Source organism: Sphaerodactylus townsendi, linkage group LG07 (genome assembly GCF_021028975.2).
Source record: "Sphaerodactylus townsendi isolate TG3544 linkage group LG07, MPM_Stown_v2.3, whole genome shotgun sequence".
In the NCBI taxonomy this organism is placed as follows: Eukaryota; Metazoa; Chordata; class Lepidosauria; order Squamata; family Sphaerodactylidae; genus Sphaerodactylus; species Sphaerodactylus townsendi.
The window spans coordinates 34550009-34567269 of record NC_059431.1 but is presented as its reverse complement, the minus strand read 5'-3'; the positions used below and the strand labels follow the sequence as shown (position 1 = coordinate 34567269).

The 17261-nt window shown below is 41.0% G+C and overlaps 1 protein-coding gene across 3 annotated transcripts; it reads right to left on the bottom strand.

Annotated features, from left to right (window-relative positions):
- Nucleotides 1-617: 617 nt before the first annotated feature.
- CDK7 (cyclin dependent kinase 7) lies at nucleotides 618-16544 on the bottom strand. 3 transcript variants are annotated; one of them, XM_048503214.1, is made up of 12 exons: nucleotides 16359-16544; nucleotides 14202-14261; nucleotides 12161-12194; nucleotides 11453-11520; nucleotides 9827-9895; nucleotides 9009-9119; nucleotides 6897-7015; nucleotides 5727-5826; nucleotides 4583-4669; nucleotides 4277-4426; nucleotides 3437-3584; nucleotides 618-834 (listed from the first exon to the last, which is right to left on the bottom strand). In XM_048503214.1, exons 1-12 carry the CDS (start codon nucleotides 16527-16529, stop codon nucleotides 809-811), a joined length of 1143 nt encoding a protein of 380 aa, XP_048359171.1. In that variant the 5' UTR covers nucleotides 16530-16544; the 3' UTR covers nucleotides 618-808. The 3 variants fall into 3 exon arrangements, with proteins under 3 accessions (XP_048359171.1, XP_048359170.1, XP_048359172.1); XM_048503213.1 differs by lacking the exon at nucleotides 618-834 and adding an exon at nucleotides 841-2339; XM_048503215.1 differs by lacking the exons at nucleotides 618-834; nucleotides 12161-12194 and adding an exon at nucleotides 841-2339 and having other exon boundaries at nucleotides 16359-16416.
- Between the last annotated feature and the right edge of the window lie 717 nt (nucleotides 16545-17261).

Here is a 17261-nt window from a genome sequence, read left to right as displayed (position 1 = left end):
AGGCTTGACAGGTAGCAATACAAGAAAAGGGCAATTCAGTTGTGGCAGTGAACCTTTGGAACTCCCTCAGATCAGACAATATCAGGCGCGTTCAGGATGGTATGGCCATAGGTTGTTTTATGTCTGCCACACTAGGAACCTTGAGTTGGAATAAAAGGTGGCAGAGATGTTTCAAATAATAATTTGAGGACAAAATATAAATCTTGATCCAGTTTACCTAGCAAGGCCATGACTGAGATGGTCACTTGAACTCAGACATAAATTCCCACTTTCTTTATCCACTGCAGGACATATTTGTTTCACTTATAGTTTGGTTGTCTTGGGAAAGGGAAAGCCCAAATACTGACCTACAGTGGAGGCTTTCCAAGACATCAAACAAACATCACCTCATGCGAATGGCATTGGTGTGTCTAACTGCAAAGAAGTGAGCACACATTTTGGCCTCTTCTCCCTCTAACACAGATACTGGGAGAACAAAGACCCATCTGTACACAGATCAGCACTTTATGCACCTGGGATTTCTTTACAGGTTCATACCTCCCATGAGATGTATTATACTCCTTTTAGCAGTGCTACATTCTGGATTCCCTCTATCCCAGATCTAATACTCCATATCGTTAAACAATTTTTTCACCTTTATTTTTTAAAGCCATAATAAAAATACATGGTTTTAGAACTGAAACACACACACACTTAATACATGTTTACATTTACAATTTTAGTTTTCATCCATGTTCATTTTGAGTCTTCACATTTCACCTCTTCAGAAGTCAGCAGCAAAAATGTTCAATAGTCAAATCCATGGTAGTCAAAATATTAATTTTTTGGGTAACCCTAAAAAATAAGCAAATTTAAGAACAAGGCAATTTAATTATCAGGAATAGGGGCTTGATACTCAACAAAGGATTGTCAGAACCTGGTCTCCCCCCAAATTTTACAATAGTGATATAGGCCACGACCTAGTCTAGGAATATGAAAGAAACTCTAACACTAACTATCTGAGATCTGCAGTCATCAAATATGATATGGACTGGAAGCAAAACGCAGAATCTGTGTTTTCTTGTCCATTTACTGAACTACCACACACCAATAGCTATTGTTTAAAATAGCTGACAACTGCCTTCCCCCACACTTCCAGCTCCAAATACTGTTAGGTCCAGGACATGGTGATTCCCTTTGACCAGTTTTAATCCTGAGATGGCAGTACTACTCTTAATTCAGACAGCACTAACCAATATTGTAAATAATGACGAGGATTACTTAAGTTCTCCATAGATTTATACACTTTTCCTCTCCTCTTCCCTATGCTATCCTGGTATGTAAGCTGCTTCTCATTCTAACTACAGTAACTTCATGATCCTTAACGTGGTGTCCTGCCGATGTGTTTCCTGAAGCCCACTTACTTCCTCCCTCAAGTAGAGAGTCTGACGTTCCTCTATCTCTGTGAAGTAGGAGGGGCTTCAGAAAGGCCACGAGGAATCACCTTCATGTATCCCCAGGGAATAATCATGGTCTTCACCAAAGGACAACACTTGGGTTACAACTGCTTAATATCTTGTGTTAGGATTCACTGGCTCCAAGGCTGCCATTTTGGTGTAGTGCTACTATCTGTTCTAAAAATTCCAAAAGTATCTACAGTAGAATACTATCAATAAGGCTAAAACATGCACAAATCTTAATGTTAACCACAGCTGGCTCTGAAAGTGGGGGAACGAAGGATAAACAAGCAAAAGCTCTTTGTTACCTAACCATGGTCAAGAGTTTGGTTGTCATTTTATCTGTCCTTATGGCAGAGAATCAAGTGGTGGCACACCTATGAATAATAGCACGTTTTAAAAAAATAATGGGCAAAGTTCTTTTGAACGTAACTGAGTGAAGATTTAAGATAAATTCACACATGCATTCAAAGGGCCACTGCCAATCAAACTCCCATAGTTTTCCTTTCATTTTGCCCTCTTTTCTGTGGAGACAATTCAGCTGCAAGTCATTGGTTGAAAGAAGACAGTGCTTGCCTATATGTGTGAATCAATTCTTAATCCTGAAGAATAGAACTGATCGCATGTCCAATTGCCCTTGAAATGTCATCTTAAACATACTGGCCTGGATCTTACGAAGTGATTGGAGCAGCACCAGGAGAAGTGAACTTTCCAACTCCCTTTCTCTTGCTAAAGCCTGTTATGCACCCTCAGCCTGCTATGCACCCTCACACAGTGAAGAATAGCGTCAGGCCAGTGGGGTGGAACTTAAGTCTCCTTCTGCTCACACAAGACTTCCATCAGCTCTTTCTCCCCATTGCAGTACCCCCAATTAGAACTCCATGCTCGACTGACTCTCAGGAGCTGTACAGGAAAGAGAAGGTAGAAAGTTCTTTTCTGTGACCTCTGATCTGCTTTCAGTGTTTAGATAACCTAGCAATTTCTAAGCCTGCCCTGCTGGGCTTCCCAATGATGACCTATGGCCAAAAAAAGGGGGGGGGAACTAAACAGTTCTTCCACTGTATTATTACTTGGTGTTTTTCAAGGTACTTTATACGATTTACAAAGGATCTCTGATTATTACATTCAACTGCATGTAACCAGTTGAGCACAAGATCGAATGTCTGAAGAAAAATGGCAACCTAAGTATTTGAAAAACCATAATGTTTGTCATTACTTGTTCAGATTAAATTCTTAATCATATTGAAAGATGGGTAAAAGAATAACACTGATCACGTCAATTGCTAAATATTCGTCCCCAGATACTTAAGGGAGTGGCTGGAGATGCATTTTTCAGAGGTGGCCTGAATCCAGAAAAGCAATATGTGTTTGCCTGGGAATTATCAATAAATTCTTTTCCAGAAAAATTCAGTTTAAAAGGTCAACTCAAAGTTGCATGCTGATTTATGCTTGAGGCAAGGTTTTTCTTCCAAGCCCCAGGCCCATACTGAAGTCATAACTTTCCTTGAAGAGTATAAGTCAAACCTCCTTTAAAAAAAATCATTTGATAATTTCATTTAAAGGTATTTCCAGTCCTGCTGAGTGTATTTACAAGCACTTGCGGGGCTAAAGAAACAGCAACTATGATCATCTGAATCACCACTTTTTGGAAACCAGTCCATGATGAAAGGGGGGGGGTCAAAGCTTCCTGGGCTTTATGATGAGCTTCACCCCCCTGGTTGCTGCCTTGCTCAAACAATGTAAACACCACATCTGGTTAAAACCTTTTTTAACCAGGAACATAACAAAGTGAGATCCTCGGTGGCACAGCTGACCAGTATCCATTACCAGCCCGGGGGCAGCTGCATGCTGGTTTTCTGGATGTAGATTAGCAAGCTGTTTTACTTGAAACATACATATCATGCCTTTCTACTGACAGAGCTCATTGTGTCTAGCAGTACTGCATTACGTTTCCAAATGTGAGAAAATGAAAATAGGATTTTACACTTTAAGGACATTACCTTGATCTTTTATATCTGTTCTTTTCCTCTTTAGATTTGGAACTGGATTTTGTGGTTCTTTCAAGGCCTCTGCGGGGCAGTTGGGTCTTGGCAATTCATTTCCTGGTGTTGGAGCTGGCCGGTTACTAAAATAGTTGTGTTTCAATGCCTTAGAAAGGTCAAAAAAAGGTATTGCTCTCTGTAAGGTCTTCACATAACTGCATGCTTATATTCTTTGAAAACATTCAATTAAACATATATTGTGGTGGTAAAGAGGAAGGTACTTGAATACTTCAACACGTTGCATGCCAGCAAAGCAGATTTTTTTTATTAAACAGCTATAAGCTGATGTAGTGTGTGGGGCTAAGAAAATGGACTACAATTAAGGTGCTCAATGGGTAAAACAACATCTTAGACACAAACTCAACTTCAGACAAGCTGCTTTATCGCAGCTTATTCCCCCAAACCACACCCTTCAGCAACATAGGGTAATATCTTTAGTGCTGGCTACTTATTTGAATCACTGCTCATCTATAATTTTTAACTTCCATCCAGCTGAGTTCCACTACTGCAGCGAAAGGTTTACATTTTCCTCCAGTAGGCGGGTTGGAGGAAAGGTTTACTGGGGGACAGCACTTGGGCTGCCCAGTGTACAGATCAGATCCCATGCTGCGCCTCACCTGTCTTTGCATATCTGTCAATAAACGGTTTGGCTATGGCTAAAAAATTTCCCCACAGTTACGGGTATTGAGTGTTTTGTGTCTGGAGATCCTGAGCAAGACTGGCCCCACCCTCAGGTGCCAATAGGCATGTACAAGTAAATCTCCACAAAATTATGTAATTATTGTGGGGGATACATACCTGAGTAGCTGTCACCCTGGTACAAGGATTAAATATAAATAAGTCTTGCAGTAGTTCTAGTAAATCATCACCAGCTGCACTGAAGATGTGATGAAATGGCATTCCAGGGAATTGTTTAAAAGTCACATAATCTGGAAGGCTGGTCATCCCCTGGCCAAACAGAAAGATCATTGAGGTCTTTTACTTTGCAATGATTATTAAGAAGGTAACAATCTTCATCTGTTAAAGTGAATCAGCTTTAAAACTAGTAAAATAATCTGTTTTCATCACCTTCTCTTATTGGTTTCTGATACATATGGGACTTACAGGCCATTGTTCCTCTGCTGGCGTACCCAGGGTTTCAAATATCCTTGTGAGCTGATCCAGGTCTGAGTCTCCTGGCAAAAATGGAGCCTGCAATCAAGTGAATTCAATATTTTTGACTGATCAAATTCTGTATTTTTAAACCCTTAAATGTTAATCATGCTTCTAAACTTTTTCCTCTTGTAGCAGTGCCCCACCTAGAAACGTACTGTAGTAGAATCTGGTCTATCTGACAAATTCAAGCAAGATATGACATTACCCACATTTAGAGTTCATACACACCCCAACACATATTTCACTTTTGTAACTGATAAGAGGGGAGAACAGGGTAATTGTCCAGGGATGCTCCAAGCACAGCCTCCCAGATTTCTCCAGGAATGAAGGCACCTTGCTCCTCTTGGGACACTTCTACAATGCTCCAAACCAAACCAGACAGTGCTGCTGTACTTACCTTAAGGTGCCTCCTCAACATCCCTGACTTCATTGGCCTGGCAGGCAGTGTCCTGCTCTCTGTCAGGTGAATCCTCAGCAGCCCCACACTTTGTGGGACTGTTATTTCCCAGCAGTAATAGCAGGGGGTGAATAGGGCAAAGTACTTCCTCCAAGGCTGACAGAAAGAAAGTGCCAAGAGATTTCCAGTACTCTGCAGTCAACTGGGCCTCAACAGAATATGTTTCTCAGACAAAGCAAGGAGCATCTCTTGAGAAGCCCCACTGGGCTTCAAAGGAACATGTTCCCCAGACGAAAGTGGAAGCCAAGAATTTTGAGAGTGAGGACAGACAACCAGGTAGAGCACACAAGAAATTGGATAAAGGCTGGTAGTGGTGGTGGAAGTTCCTCCTTTGGAGAAAGAATGATTGAGAGGAGTGGTCCTTTGGTGAAGGAATACAGGGGATGAAGAAACTTCTCCTTAAATAAGGACCAGGCCAAGGAAGAGATGGGCTGGGGAAGTTCTGTAGTACAGAGAACCTACCAGTCAGGGGTTGGGCGTTGAATGCCTTTTTAATACTCCCACCCATTCTGAGGCCACTGAAGCTCACAAAGGTACAGTATGAACCAGGGTAGATGGGACAGTGTTGCATTGTGTCAAAATATTGGCCATGTGAGCAAGATTGTCAGGTAATTGTCAGGTAAGCTCAGGTCTTACCCGTAGAAGCAATTCGGCCAATATGCATCCAACAGCCCACATGTCCACACCAACACCATACATTCTAGCACCAAACAGCAGTTCGGGAGCTCGGTACCACCTGTAAAGAAACCATGCACGTACATTACATTTGCCTTTCAATAAATAAGGTGCACATAGTACCTGTATCTCAAACATTGTTCTATAATCTGTACACAATATAACGTTTACTGTCTTTAAAGGATGAAGAGGTTTGAAAAAATGCTGGAATGTTTTTCTTTTCAAGTTGAACAAAAGATTTCAAGTGTAGTTTCTGTTGAAGAACACAGAAGCCAAAGTCAATTCAGCAGAATGACTACTAGAATTTTTGATCTGATAAACAGGCTTTTCTGGATTCTCTCACAAAATACTTCGGTACATTTCCATGAAGCACCCCAATTAGTTGCTGGCTGACCTATGTAATTGCTAGCATGCTAGTAGGGGTTCCTTCCTTTTCAAGATACAGGAGAAAAGGAATAGAAGTAATTGTATTATTGAGGAGATTGGTGAGGTATTCACTTCAAAGAATTCTGTCAGCAATTCAAATATTTCAATACATCTGAGAATGAAAGTAGATTGAGGCAACATTATTGTACCAAAGCAACAGGGGAAGAGAATGACAGAATCTACCACAGTACCCACTTCTGTAGAATAGTGGCCCACACTGACACTTTTGTTTGACCATCACATCAGGTACAAGAGCATGGTATTGTTAGTATCTGACAAAAAGAAAAAACCCAGTAAGACCAAGTTTCATCCACTGGTCTCAGATACATTGCAGTCATTACTACAATCTTCCTCTTCTTCCTGTATTTGTTGGCATTTGTTTGGATTCTTGAATGGCAACCCTTCCTACCATCTCTCCTTATAGGAGGCAGACCCTCACATCCACAAGTGGCATGTGGAGGATTTCTTTTGGACTCCTACGCTCTGTCCTCAGCCCTGGAGAAATGAGAGCAGCCACTGCAAGGCTGACCCACAAATCACAGAATCAGTGAGGTGCTGGGTCAAGATATCATGACTGACCACAGTCTGTCTCATGGCCAGCGCAGATGCCAGACTAAAAAGGGTCTAAGATGAATCATCCAACAGAAAAGCCTGGAACTATCCTGACAGTAATGCACATTCATGTTAAAGGGGTCTTTTTCTTACCTTGTTACTACTTGATGCGTGTAAACTCTGTTTGGACTTCCAAAAGATTTTGCCAAACCAAAATCAGCTAATTTCAAAACTCCATTTTCATCTAGCAGCAAATTGTTTGGCTTAAGATCCTAAAAGCAGAGAGACAGCTGGGAGTAAATACCTGCCTTTCCATTTTTTCTTTAAAATTAAAATCAAGATGTACCGTTAAACAGGAATATTCTTCACTAAAAGCAGATGGAAACTTGTAAGCAAAAATCCACACAGGATGGAGGTACCAGCTACAATTAATACTCTAGATACCGTCTTTAACCTTCATGCTTGCAAGGAAAAAGCAGTTTTTCAAGAACAGGACCTCACACTATTAGCAAATAAGAGCTTACAATGAAGCATACTGAACAGTTCACCTGTTTAATGTTTGGAATCATAAGTACCCACTTGGACCACACCATCAACTCCAGCATCCTGTCTCATCTAACACAGTGCCAATCAGTTACCCTCAAAGTCCAACAACAGGGCATTGAGGGCAAGGTCTTCCCATGATGTTGTCTCCTCACACTGGTATACAGTTTCCTGCCTCTGAACATGGGAGCTCTCTATCCTCCATGCATCTGTCTAATCCCCTTTTAAAGTCATCTATGCTTGTGGCCATCACTACATTTTCTGGCAATGAATTCCTCATTTTAGTCACTAATTGCTTAAAGAAGTATGTCCTTTTGTTCCTCTTGAATCTATTGTCAGAGCTTCCCAAGAAGTTTTATATATATATATATATCTTTATTGATTTAAAAAAAAGAAAGTATACATGAACAAAGAAAATAACTAACTTCACTATTTAAGTTAGTGAAATAAGAAAGAATTCTGTGTGGAAATAGGGAAGAGAGGGAGTGGGGGGGGGAGGGGATAGAGTTGGAAAGGAAGTGGGAGGGGGGGAGGGAGTGGTGTTAAAAAAGTAGAAAGCTTCCCAAGAAGTTGATAGGCTAGTATTTTGGGACAGGAAGAAAAAAGTTCTTTTGGTTCACTTTCCTTATCCTGTGCATAATTTTATAAATCTCTATCATGTCCTCCTCTGAGCTGTCTCATGAGCTCACCATACAAGTAGTTTCTTGATATTTACATACAGACATTTATATTAATATTTAAAACTGTGGGCTCACTAAATCTAGTTAGCTATAGAGGTACAATGCAATGTAAGGAGTTTACACACATGACAGAAATGTGCCCTGTTGGATCCTAAGCATTGTGAACAGTTATGCTAAAGAAGCACAATTTTTCTGCCTCCCTCTTCCTCACTGCAACCTTCTGTGTGTCCCAAACCATGCTCCTAAAAGAACACTGTGGACGTAAACCAGGAGTCTACTGCAGGAAGGGGAAATGGGCAAAAATGCCCATCTCTTCCTTTGCAGACATGGAATAACATCTTAGGATCCAAGCCTCTGAGCACAGATCCTTGCCAAAGCAATATACTGAAACCTCCTGCCTCACACCAGCAGATCTATCACAGGAACTGCCCCAGGACAAAACATCATGCAACACTGAGGCCTGAGAAATCATCTTCCCCCTCTCCCACCAGCAACATGTGCCGGAGCTGTAGACAATACATTGAGGCAAGAGAGGTGACCTCATTCAAACCCACCATCTCACTGCAGGCCCAGGTTGCATAGCTTTTTGCCCCACAGTATGTCTTTTGTATGTGATGGGGCAGGGTGGGGGAACTGCTGTGAGAACAGGAAGCTGAAAGAAGATTCACTTCTGTGAGCAGGTTTGTCGGCACCTCCCTTCCAAAAACTGCTACTCATAACAGGACAGCTGTTTTATCAGGTTCAGACAACCAGAAATAATCACACAAACTAGTTATAGAATTAATTTTTTTAAAAAAATAAAACCTATATTGAAAAGTGATATTTTGAATTCTTAAAAACTAAACATACCAGAGTTTGCTCTACTTTTTATATTAATGTGTTCACAGACACAAGGGAGGACTCAGGGCTTTCCTTAGGCTTGGAATTAGGGTCTTTTTTGGCACTAACTGATGTTGGACCCAACAACTTATGTTCTTATGTTCTTAACTTGAGGGCAATTCTTTTTTTGCTCAGGAACCATTTGTTTTGGGCCAGGACTTACCCTATGAAGGATCCAGTGATCATGTAAATATTCTAAACCTTGAAGAGTCATCAGCATGTATGCTTTGATGTGTGACGGTGTCAGCACAAGACTCGTGTCTTTTATTATAACCTGTAAACCAATGCGAAAGAGTTTTTTTTAAAAAAAAATAGCATTACTTAACTTTAAGGAAATACAAAGATATCCTGAAACATTCAGTCCTCAATGATATGTTCACTCAACACGGATGAAACTCATTGGAAGTCACTCGCTCTAATGCAAACCATTCTCAAAATTGCAAAGCACTTTGTACAATGACAAGAAATAATTATAGAAAACACAGGCATCATCACCAACATACACAAATGCTAAATGCAATATCTATAACGGCAACCTCAGTTTCTTTGTGAACATGCATCCTCATTTTCTCTCTAACTACACAGAACTGCTTCGATTGGGGAGTATTATTGGGGAACAAATGGTTCCTGAGCTTGCATTAGCTTCCAAGAGCAGTTATACTACTCTGGCTGCACGCTTTCCTTTTGAGGCCACGCAGAGACCAATTGCAAATTGCAAAGACCAACCTTTATACATGCCTCAGTTATTACAGTCTTTAACATATCATCCAGACCCTTATATGGAAGCTAATGACTGCAGATTTCTCAGAACCACTGTCTCTTCTGCATTCCAGTATCTTCCCCACGCCCCTCTTCCTCCCATTATTTTTAGTTGCAGTTATTAAAAAAGAGAACATGCTTAGTAAGGTCTAAGTTTGTGTGTGTTTGCGCTTGTCTAGATTAAAGAAGGCAGTGAATTAGTCATGGTTTAAGCAATCTTACCTCTAAATCTGTTTCCATAAAATCAAACACTAAACTGATGTTAGATTTGTGTCCAAATGCATCTAGAAGCTGAAAGTTGAGACAAATTGTTCAATTAATTTGATGTTCTTATTCTGCAATACAGACTTTATAAACTGTTGTGAAACAGAGTAAATCGGCCAGGTTTTTAATGCTGGGGCTTACTTCAGACACCAAAAGCACACTTGATTACAACTTCTGTGATATCTGAATTGAGAGGCACAAATTATGAACAGCCAGACTGTAAGATTCACAAAGTAAGATTCACATGATTTGAAGTGGGTGCACACAAATATTTGGCTTGACCCAGTGGGGATTTACCTACAAGCTTGGCAGGCTGAAGCCTAGGGCCTCAAAATCATGGGGGGCTGCCACCCAAGGTGTACATTTTTCACACTATTACAGGCCATTTTTACACATGCTGTCATAATGCACTGTAGTCTCTAAACAACCTTTCAGTAATTTTCCTCACACTCCATTTCAGAATAATACTGTCTTAAGTCAATAACTCGACACTAGAATTGATTTCTGTATTAATTTTGTCCTTGCAGGGCTTCACTGAAGTGGACCCCATTTTGTGGACCTCGTCTTTCTCTAGTCATGACCGTGGGGAGTTGGGAGGGGTCTCACAAGAAGAATAGCCTAGGGCTTCTCTTCATCTAAATCTAGCACTGGCTTGACCTGTGAATTAATGAATCATAACTACTTCTCCTGCTCCGTTCCTAGAGGCATGGTGTTATAGAGATGGAGGAGATGAAGAGATTGAAAACAAAAGTAGACAAGCAGTTGTAAATAATGACTTGAGTTCTAACCATGGTCAGTAAAATATACAGTCGTGTGATGCCTCAAGTCTTATTCCATTTCAGATAAGAGATACCAAAGAACTGGGAGAACCACTACAGTGTAATACTTAGAATACTGGAGTAGGACTAAGATGATTTAGGGTCAAATCCTCCCTCCCTACTTTGTTATGAAACTTCCTGGGTGACCCAGAGCCAATCATTCTTTCTCAGCTACCTCACAAAGCTGTTTTGAAGACAGAAGACAGGAAGGGAGAATTATGTGAACCACATATGCCACTCTGTGCTCTTTGAAGGATTGGTGGGATAAAAATGCACTGAATTTAAAAAAAAATAGAAGCAGGCCAACAATGAGGCCATATTCACATGCTTGCTTAATGCTGCATTAGGGCTTCTTGGCTGCTAGCCACCCTACTCTGGTAACTTTAGGATTTCAGAACACATCTGCAGGACACATCTCAGCAAATAAATGCCACCCAAGAGTATGACATTCTACTAAATGGGGCCATGTTATTCTACTGTTACGCCAATGCACAGATATTGCAAGGAAAGAAGCCCAAACAGTTCTCCCATTATGCTGTTAACATATCAGTTGGGCCTAACATACAAGTGGCTTTCTTAGCAATTTTCTACTTTTTAAGGCTAACACTATTCAGCCAACTCTACTAAAATGGAAAGATTTGCTGGGTTCAGATAAAAATCCCTAGTTAAACCCTTTTTCACTGAATGAACAACTTTTAATAAACTATTCATAAAACTGCACAAGGTAACAAAATTATACTTCTCACAGACTCCATACCATACTTACTCCAATAATATTTGGGTGGCTAAGCTCCTGCAGCAGTTTGATTTCTCTAAGAGCTGTTCTGTTTATACCTGGAGCAAAAGAATACAAAAAAGGTAGTTAACAACAAAGTTATTACTCTTTCTACAAAGAGTCTCCAGTACTGTTACCTTAGTCCCAAAGTCACCCTGAACAAGAAGCAGCACTGGGTTACATCACGCACACATGCCAGGTTCACATCTTTGAGGCTTTGGCTCCAAGTTTCCTGAGCCTGAACTGAACATGTGAGTTTGGCAATTCCATCATCTTTCTAGGGGTCTAAGGAACAGGTGGATAAGGGAACAGTGGGAAATCCATGTATCCATGTATGCTGCATTGGCACTTGGTTGGCAGAACTGGGCATCTCTAAACTCATTTGATTCAGCTTTGTAGGATTATGGTCACATATCATTAAATGCACTATTCCCATAAAGAAATATTCTGTTTACAGTGTTGTCTAGGAACCAAGTTATTAAAATATTAGTAGCAACACAAAGGTTTACATCCTCTACCTAAATCATGAGTAACAATATTATGCTGCTTGTCCAGTTAAAAGGAAACAAGTTTAACCTTAATTATTTTCCTCACAAAAGCAAAAAAGGTAAAGTAATCCCTACAAATACTATTTTACCACTGTGATAAAATCTGGATGTCAAAATAATTTGTGCATACTTATATAATTCAAATACTTACCATCCTTTGCTTCTGATCTATGTCCAAGTTTAATCTAAAATCAGAAATTATTTTATTTATTAAGGCAACACTACTAAATATACCTTTATTCACTTGTTTTATTTATGCCCTGGACTTTTTTCCAATTAGGACCCAAAGTGGCTTACATCATTTGCCATCCATTTCACATTCACAGTTACTCAGCATGTGTCACACAGCAAACTTTCACGGCAAAGTGGGGATCTGAACTGGGATCTCCCACATCCTAGTCTTAATATTTTGTGACACTTCCTGGAGAACAGCAAACACAGGGTTCTATAAATCTAAACTGATTTACAGCCTAATCATAACTATGTTTACATAGAAGATTAATGGGATCCCCCCTCCCTGTTTAGCAAAGAAGTTTAGCAAAGAAGTTCTATTTTAAAGACATGAATGAGTGTTGATGGTTGCAACATTGTGCATGGTTATTTGGACCCAATTAGCTTATGCAGAGAATCTGCAAATTAATGGTGCTATATTTAGGTGAGACTCAACTTTGTACTATGGATTAGCATTCCTTCAGCATGATGGTCAGCCGAAACTAAAACACCAATGGGATATTAATTGAAGTATTGTACAGCTAGCAGAATGGGACTTGTTAGTAGTTTGATTGCACTACCATTTCTCACGACAAAGAAAATACACAAGAGGCAGCAAACTTGACTTAATTGCATAATGTTTATTATGGTCTATCTTCAGAAAAACCTTTTCATATCTGTTCATCTGCCAAGAAAGCCCTGGATGTATGCAACAAGACACTACCGCACTGTGGCAGATTCTGGAGCATATCGCAGTATGCACATTATATTTAATATCCCAAGCATATGGGGGGCAGGGGAGAGAGAAGTGAACGTTACTTAGGTACAGCCAGCTCAGGCTACAAACCCAAAGCCATGTGGGTAGGGAGGGAAGCTAAATTGTAGATTATGCTTGATGATATTTATGGAAATTTAATTCCATATACTTATGATATGCACCTAAATGGGACCCCAAATTTTATGAAACTTGGAACTATGAAACCAATGAGAAATGGCTTTAAGGACAAGCAACATCCTGAAACAGAACTGCTGACCCACCTCCGTGCAGTTAAATAGGACTTCTTGCGGATCTGTACAACTAATTTTCAGTACAATGTACACAGCAGAATGAATTTTTTGACCACTGCCAGAGGTTGTGGCAGAAGCTGAAAGCAAGTAAACATTACTCAGATTTTATAGATGTTATAGTCTGAAGCCAGCCTATTTAAGAGACTCAGCTCATTTTGTCTATTGAGTGAACTTGCAAAAAAAATCAATTTTGCAATGAAAAAGTCCAGAAAAACAAACCAGAAAATTAATGAGCCTAGGATGTTGTGGGTTTTCCGGGTTGTTTGGTGTTCCAGTATGTTTCCCCTGACATTTCGCCTGCATCTGTGGCTGGCATCTTCAGAGGATCAACCCAGAAAACCCACAACACCCTAGTGATTCCGGCCATGAAAGCCTTCGACAATACAGTGAATGAGCCTGTTTGCCATATTTGCCAATTTCATTCTTTTAAAACAACCAAACAATCACCTTGGGACCAATCAAAACATTCTATTCGTAATAGGGCAGGGGATAAATTCTGCTTTTGAGTTTTAAAATAATAAAAATTACTAGACTAATACCATGAAGCAAATTAAAACAGAGCCACATCATTCAGACATCCCCTCTAATTTAATTATGACTTGGTATGAAGTATAAATTGATCAGACATGGTTTCTGATTGACCAATAAAGTACAGTCAGAACCAATGGGTTTGCCAAACCATGGTTTGGTATTTCTAAAATGATGACCCTGACTTGAGAATTTCTTATATAATTCTCTAGAAGCTATGGTCCCTGGATACGGGGATGCTGAGCAAATGAACACCAAAAGTTACTAAGCATCTTTAGAGCATGGTTTGTCTAACAGTGAAAAACGATGGCTTGAGTTCTTAACTAGGGTTGGTAGAAGCCACATTTTGGCACAATGTCAGAAATCGGTGAAAATCGAGTACTCACTTTTTTAATAGCAACAATTTGATTTGTGTTTTTGTCTCTTGCTTTGTAAACAGTTGCAAACTGAAAAGATAAGACATTAAAATTTAAGTTTTCTAATGAAAAGATACTTAAAATTATACAATCTTTTATTAAAGACCCTTCTAAGCCACCTTTCCATCCATATGGGGTTCTCAGGCAACAAATCTCAAACATTAAAACAAAGTTTAAAATAAAGTACATATAAAATAATTCAACTAAACATGTAAACACCTACACAGTTAGAGAGGAAAACCAACAAAAGTTAATGGGGGAACACGAAACAAAGCAAAAAATCTTCACCCGCTGGCAGAAGACAACAACAAAGGGAGACAGATGAATCTCCCTGGGAAGTGAGTTTCAAAATTCTGGTGCCATGCAGTTTTAATCTATCATGACTGAGGAATCCCAGGTCTTTGACAGATGGTGTCAAACATCTTGTTGATGAACCCTATGCTGAAGTCTTTCTTTGAAATTATTTTTCTGGAATATGGTGATTAAGATCAGTAACAGAATGCCTTAGAGAACTGGAATGTTCTCTTACCAGCTTTTGAATACTGTCACATTTAAGGTAAGATAAGCATTGGTTTATTCTTTTGAATATCAACTGACCTACTTGTCCTACACAAAGCAGTACAGCACTGTCGACACAGGACAATATATATCACATTATAGGTCAAGCCCAAGATGGTGTGAAGCTGGTGCTATTAAACCATGCAATTGCATTGCCTGAATGAATATGAAGTGAGGTTAACACCTGAATTTTTTTGCAGGACGTGGTTCCTGCTTTGTTTAGTTTCAAGTAGTTGCCAGCTGTTTACATTGGTGTACTGTCTGTAAGCAAGGTAAGGCCCACTCAAGGCCTGTGCAATTGTCCAGAGCAGGCTATCAATCACCAATGATGTGCTGGACTAATTCATACTGGGTATCAGGGGTCACGGTGGAGTTCTGTTATCTTTTTGAGGTGCGTCTGTCAATCTGTTTCTTCACTTTGCTGGATGTTTACCATCATCTCAAGATTGCCTTAGGACAATCCTTCAGGTAAGACCCCTTTCTAAAGACTGGCAACATGACACTTGGCTACAGTCAGCAGACTGTGGGATATGCACAGGATGAAAGTTGGAAACAGATATGCATAGCTTGTCAGCGGGGGACATATTTTGTTAGAGAGAGCTGCTTGGACTCTCCTTGCCCAAAGCTCAACTTTCTCTCTAGAAAGTGGAAGCAGCAGTGGCATAGTGTTAAGAGCAGGTGGAGGAACCAGGTTTGATCCCCTGCTCTGCCGCTTGAGCTGTGGAGGCTTATCTGGGGAATTCAGATTAGCCTGCGCACTCCAACACACGCCAGCTGGGTGACCTTGGGCTAGTCACAGTTCTTCTGAGCTCTCTTAGCCCCACCCACCTCACAGGGTGTTTGTTGTGAGGGGGGAAGGGCAAGGAGATTGTAAGCCCCTTTGAGTCTCCTACAGGAGAGGACGGAGGGATATAAATCCAAACTCTTCTTCTTCTAGAAAACAGATATTCAGAATTTACATCTCTCAGTTGCTGGCAAAGCTCTTTTTAAAATTGCTGGTAACACCAGAGTGCCCTGACCTAAATGGCCAAGGTTAGCACACAGATGGGAGACCATCAAGAAATACCAGGGTTGTTGTATAGAGACAAGCAATGGCAAGCCACCTCTGTAAGTCACGTGCCTTGAAAGCCCTATTGGGTTGTCATAAATCGACTAGGATTTGCTGGCACTTCACACACACAACAATAGACAACAGCATTGAGCGTATCATTAACCAATTACAAACAAGTTCTTACCTTCTGAAACAGAGTTAAGAGAAGAACAAACTACTGCAGAATAAAGCCACACAGTAGGAACCACATAGACGAACATTGTGTGTGTGGGGAGCACACTCAGAAAAAAACCCCTCAGACTGTTACAAGAGGGGTTCGTTGCTACTTTCATGCATGGTGTGCTTGGGGAAACACAGACAAGGGGCTAATCGTTAAATATATATGTGTGGTGGGTGTTATATTTGCACTCACTTCTGCCCAGTTAGCCCACAGTTTCCTACACGCGGCGCACCTGCTCTTCCTCCCCCTCCGCTCGTTTCCATTGCCCAACTGGCCGCCCTCTCCCGGCCCCCTTTACCTGCCCTTCGCCCAGAAAGGCCAGCTTCTCGTAGCGCTTGGCTCGAGCTCGCGCATCCATTCCGACGGCAGGAGTGGGGGAGGGGAGAGGTGATTTAAAACCGTCCTCGCTGCAACTCCGAGCCTCTTCCGGCTTCCTCCCCGCCCCCGTCGTGTGAAACTCCGCCTCCATCCCCGAGTCGCGCTTGCCTCCTGCGCATGTGCCAGGCTGGGACCAATAAGAACCCGTTTCCGTCAGACCTTAGCAACAGTCTCTAAAATAGAACGAGGAGCTTTCGGAAAAGGAGCCCCACCCTGTCTCAGTGTCCGGATGCCTTCTCGACCGTCGCTCACGCCGACTTTGAGTTACCGGCGGAAGTGAGGCGCCCCCGGGCTGATCCCGCTCGTTCCTTTGCAGATTTTGTTGGCCACTTTGCTAAAACCGAAGGACCGAGCGTGTGACCTGCGACTGCGGGTTGTACCTGATTACTTTTTTAATGGCAATCATCTATTCCATCCTATTTACATTTATTACCAGCCCTATACCACAGTCTCATCTGTCTTATCGACTGCCCTGCCTTTATTGCGTCGTGCAACTTTTACAGAAAGTTCCGTGGAAGTTTATACTCGCAAGCACTTTCGGACCGTACCAGTTCGGCTTAGCTTCAGTAAGCTATCATGTACCTTCCAGGCAGTTTGCTGGTTTTAATTTGCCGATGGAACAGCTCATAAGGTCGCTGGTATAAGACAATAGGATTGTAGTCAGTTGCGGTGTTTCTTCTGCGTATCACCTTCCTATTACTGCATTACTTTCTACCTTGTAAACCGCTTTTGCATTGTGGAATTGGTATGCCTGTCGCTGTTGGTTTATTGTTTGAGTCCTACTGCATTGTTTATTGAAAGTTCTTGCTGTCTCTATGCAAAG